The 5,118-nt window shown below is 40.8% G+C and overlaps 1 protein-coding gene across 1 annotated transcript; it reads right to left on the reverse strand.

Moving 5' to 3' along the window:
• Positions 1–3,020: 3,020 nt before the first annotated feature.
• LOC147447691 (uncharacterized) lies at positions 3,021–4,226 on the reverse strand. The gene has a single exon (XM_086523416.1). The coding sequence runs from the start codon at positions 4,172–4,174 to the stop codon at positions 3,506–3,508; it is 669 nt and encodes a 222-aa protein (XP_086379542.1). The 5' UTR covers positions 4,175–4,226; the 3' UTR covers positions 3,021–3,505.
• Positions 4,227–5,118: the final 892 nt, after the last annotated feature.

The raw sequence follows: 5,118 nt of genomic DNA on the forward strand, positions 1-5,118 counted from the left end.
CAACAGATGTCCCAAGCTCATGTCTCTCATGATCGTTATGTAAGGTGACAAAGGCTCCATCGTTGTTATCTGTATATTCTGCACCTATCCTAAAAGAATAGTCTATTTTTCTTGACCTTTGACTTCTTCTCGCATTTGATCCCTTTTGAGTTGGCTTGCCACCATGATAGCAAATGTACTCCAATACAATCTTTGAAGGTGTTTGATTCTTTGTAGATCATTTCATGACAAGTCGAACCTTATGCTCAATCATTAAATTGAAGCTAGTTGTTCTTCCATTTGAGCTCTATCTGTGACCACCTCGATCGATGCTGATTTTTGAAATATGTTACATTTTGTCAATGCTAGATTGCCAATTCCATTGTTTTGCACTCTACATGATGCACACATTCACGATTTGTGATCCAATTATTAATTTTTGTGAGAGGGATGCCATGCTTTCTCACATGAACACACCATGGTAATTTGGTTGCATTTAGGATATCCTAACTTCTCAAATTGCAAAATGGCTCTAAGAAGTGGGTTGCACCCAAACTGCTTCCCCAATCCTTATATGCATGAAATTGTCAAATAAGATGTTGAATTTTGTCTTATATAATGGTTTATCTTGGTGGAGCAATAGGAGTATTGGGTAGTCAACAAAGATCATCTATGATTCTTGACCACCTATTTAGATTAAGTAGCCCGAGAGAGTCATGAGCTTTAATTACTTTTAAGGTCAAGCACCATCAATCTGATTGTTGCTCTATCAAAGAAACTAGAGCATTAGAAGTAGAACCCTGAAGAAGAAGGCTATGTGTTCGAATCATGACTGCCACTGAACGAGTTAGAGGTGTAGCCAATCCACCAAGAGGATTCTTAGTAGACGGAAGGGTAAAAGTCACAAAAGTGACTGCCCTTTAACCGAATCACACTTTGATTCTTTGGTCTAGAGTGTTAGAACTAGAACCCTGAAGAAGAAGGCTATCTATGTTGAGGTCGAACGAATGAGCTCTTTTATATGCCATGGTTGAATAAGCCTGCTCATTAGGAGCCATCTCAAGCTCAATACATTTTATGACACATGACTTACACAAATCAGCAAGCTAAAGAAGATACTCGCTGGTGAAGAATTGCACACTTGCTTTGGTGGACATGCATGTCAAATGTGTGGTTCTCCGGATAGCACAAAAAGTTTTTTGCCTGAGATGTGGTCTCTGGGAATGCAATGTTTGTATGATATGCACAACAAGGAAATGGCAAGGAAGCTTGCTTTGGGTTGTGATGCTATGTGAGGTTTCTCTCCGGTATCTCTAGGATGGCACATATCGGAGGATATGCCCAACAAGGAGCATTAAGGAAATATATAAAATTATACTAGACAAAGAGCATTACAACTGCATCAAGTAAGAGATGCCTATGGGAATACATTGATTTCAAATTATGCCGAGGGCATCTCTCCAGATGCAATCGTGTTTGTTATGTGCTCCATGCATGTAGGCACTCATGCCTTTGAAAGCACAACAAACTTTTAACAAGCTTGCAATCAGGGATAACATCTCTTGGTGTGCATTTCCTCTTTGGAAAAGCATTGAGAGGATTTAGTTTGTGTATGGTTAGGGAAAAAAAATCCCAAACATTCTTCGTTGCATTAACAAGTGGGCACTGGTCAGGACTTGGGACAAGTACGCTATTGGCCATTTTCAGCAAACGTGAACTCAGGACTTAAATGTTTTCTAGACCACGCTTTCACCTGTTTCCATCATATAGGGTGCTGGGGCCTCTCCACAAATTACAGTCACCTATGCTTGCATTTTAATGCCATTACACAAGACATTGACATACGTTAAAAAAAACATGACAAAATGTGAAAAAACACAACTTGCTTGGCAATGCTTTGGTCTACCTGCTCTCAAAAACGGTCTCGGGGAAGCAAAACCAAAGCAATCAAGGCACACTAGTTAAATTTAAAAGCAAAGCAGAACCGCAATATAATCAAAGAACCTCGTGGTACATGTCAATTCCACTTCAAAAACTTTATATACAGCATTAATATACATCATATACAATCTTCTATATATATATTCGTCAGATCAGTCTAAACTTACAAATTATAAGAGGGGATAAATGACTCACAAAAACCCAAAAGCGAAGGAAACAAGGAAAAAAAAAAAGAGAGACTAAATCACTTCCTTTGTTACTAAACAAAACTAGATGACACAAACCATTATTCACTTAAAAATGCTTTTACAAAAGGCATAAGCAAAATAAATTAAGGAAACTTACTGACTAAAACTTGACTCAACTTAAGACTAACAAGGATTTAAGTCACTGCAACAACTTAATCCTAGAAATAAGACTCCACACAACAACTAAAAATTAAAGCCTAATGTAAGCTGAATATACTAGAAATAAATACTACTCCGATCCTATCTAGAAGGGGTAAAACATAACCAAAGTAGTACAAAGTTCAAAACTTGACAAAGTGCGACCTCAACTTCGCTTCTTGTCCAAACAGGAAGAATAAGATTATCACCTTTATCCTGCATAGCTTGGACAACAGCTATGACATCCCTACTCGTCTTTAGTGCCCAAGAGTAGGTGCAGGATTGTATAGAGGTTCATCCATGCTTTGAGCACACTCTATAAAACCAACAAACCAAGTTTCTATCACCCTCTGGAGGTGATGGGCATAGACGATCACCTATCAGCATAGACAATACACTATCTTCATCTTTTAAGCTTCGAGCAAACTACCTTCTGACAGTAGCAAGCAAACCAGTATTTCCTTAAATTTCAAGGCACACAGCTAAAACTAATGCATGATTGAATGCAACCTCCATAACAGTGACAAGCAAAAACCACACATTTTCTCCCATGGCCAACAAGCAATACCCATACATGGGCATTAAAATTTAACCCAATACAAATATTGGCACATCTCTATGCATACTCACACAACAGAACAACACAAAACAAAATACAAGACAAAAACCATCAGTAGATTGGAACTTCTTTGCCTCATCACGTACCACTAAAGAGACAATTCAAAACAAGCAATTAACCCACAAACCTCGACAAGCAGTGTCTTGGCAAAATCATCGGCATCATGATGTGTACGAAAAACCCTCGCACTAATGTTAATGCTGTCATTGTAGAGGTGAAGCCCAATAAATACAATGCAGTCTTGCACAATAAATAAATGACAATCCTTCCATTCCCAGCAAAATGGTTCTAATATAGCCCCTTAGGGTAACAGCCCCAAGTATAGACCAACCTCAAGCTGACTCTATTCATACGATTCAATATCTTCTCGCCACAAACACGTTAAGCTAAGCTGAAGCATACTTCTGCAAGCAGATGGCTATCTCTTTCCTTCCCGTCACTTCCGACATACATTGCGTTAGCCTGAACTCCACACATTGACAGACGTAGTCTCTCTCATTTGGGGCTGAACTCACAACAATGGCAGAGATAGTCTCTCTCATGGACACAACACCCAAGAAAACATGCATATATCCATCTCTCAGATCGCATCATGTCTCTCTTGTTGAAGCCTCCCTCTTACATGTGACAACAGAAGCTGCTGTTGCTGCTGGTTCCTTTCACCGAGGGGAATAATACTACTACCAAGGCCTAGGACCACAATACCATCGCAAAGAGCTTGTTGATTGACATCATCATCCTCATCAATATACCTATATAGATCAACATTCTCATCAAAATAACTAAATTGATTGACCTCGTCATCCATATCAATATGCCCATTGAAATCGTTGTCGTCGTCGTCGTCTTCATTATGAAGCTCCTTGTCAAGAGATTGGAAATGGCTACCATAAATGTACTCAGGGGAGTAACCACCTTCATCGTCGAAGATGAGGATGTGGCCATGCCATTCCCATATACGGTAGCCAGAATCGGTGTCGTCGCGAAAACCGACAGAGATCTGATGCTCACCTAAACTGATGGTTTTGCCAGAATTGGGCTTGAGAGACTCCCAGTCACCAGAATGGATCTTCTCTACTAATTTGGTTTCGAGAGCTGCCTCCTCCCGAGCGATTTTGCCCTTGCCACGCGCGTCTATGGGTATGGGGAGCTGCAGGCCGAGACCGCTAAGCGTGCTCAAAGGATTAAGTCCGTTCAGCCCGTCGTGCACTCGCGAGTCAAAATGGCGCAGAAACCTGTACTGCTCCATCGCTGGCCAGAGGATAAAGAAGGAGCTTTTAGATCTTGGGATAACCAATCTAACAGATGCCTTCCCTTTTTCATTTTCATTAGCAAAAAGGGAAGACTCTTTTCATAAATAGATATTTTGGTTTCTGGCCTGCCAATAGGGCAATGGCCTTAGAGGTGAAAAATACAATTTATCTTTTTAAAACATTAAAATTAGCGATTGGTCGTAGAAGTTGGTGGGCATTCATAATCGAAGAAACCATCTTTTGAGATGATGCCCCTCTCTCTCTCTCTCTCTCTCTCTCTCTCTCTCTCTCTCTCTCTCTCTCGTTTCTCTGATAACTCAATAGCTTGATGAGTCTGGAGCTCTTAGGGCGCTATAGTGCACAGAGTGCTGTGTGTGTGTGTGTGTGTGTGTGTGTGTGTGTGTCTTGCTTGGAGGCGCGAGTGCTTCTGCTGCTCTCACCATGAAAATGTTGAAACGGAGCGAACTTAGAAGCACCTACCGCCTTTTGTTCTTACTTTAGTGACATAGGAAATAGGCAAAGGAAAGGAGGCATCCAGGGGGCTGAATCACACAGAGCAGCAGGTGGTGTGGCAAGCATGGGCAATTGGATAGTAAGCAGAGATTCTTGGGCTCAATAGGCTGGTTACAAACAATTTCAATGGATGGTAGATTGTTGTTGTGGCATTAGGGTTGCAAGTGCACATGGAGGATCAGGGACTATGGATGTGATGCAAGAAGGTGGAGATTATTGGTAGTATTGATGGGTTCTCCAGCGGGACAAGTCGAGTTGCAGGGTTGCAAAAAAACAATATCTCTGGGAAGAGCGCGACACTGCCTTCAATGGTTTTTACATGGGTGCAATTTCCCATATGAAAACACTTACAAATGTCTTCTTGAAGTTGTTGCCTTCAATGGTTTTTACATGGGTGCAATTTCCCATATGAAAACACTTACAAATG

Source organism: Adiantum capillus-veneris, chromosome 11, assembly GCF_014529385.1.
Source record: "Adiantum capillus-veneris isolate H3 chromosome 11, ASM1452938v2, whole genome shotgun sequence".
NCBI lineage: Eukaryota > Viridiplantae > Streptophyta > Polypodiopsida > Polypodiales > Pteridaceae > Adiantum > Adiantum capillus-veneris.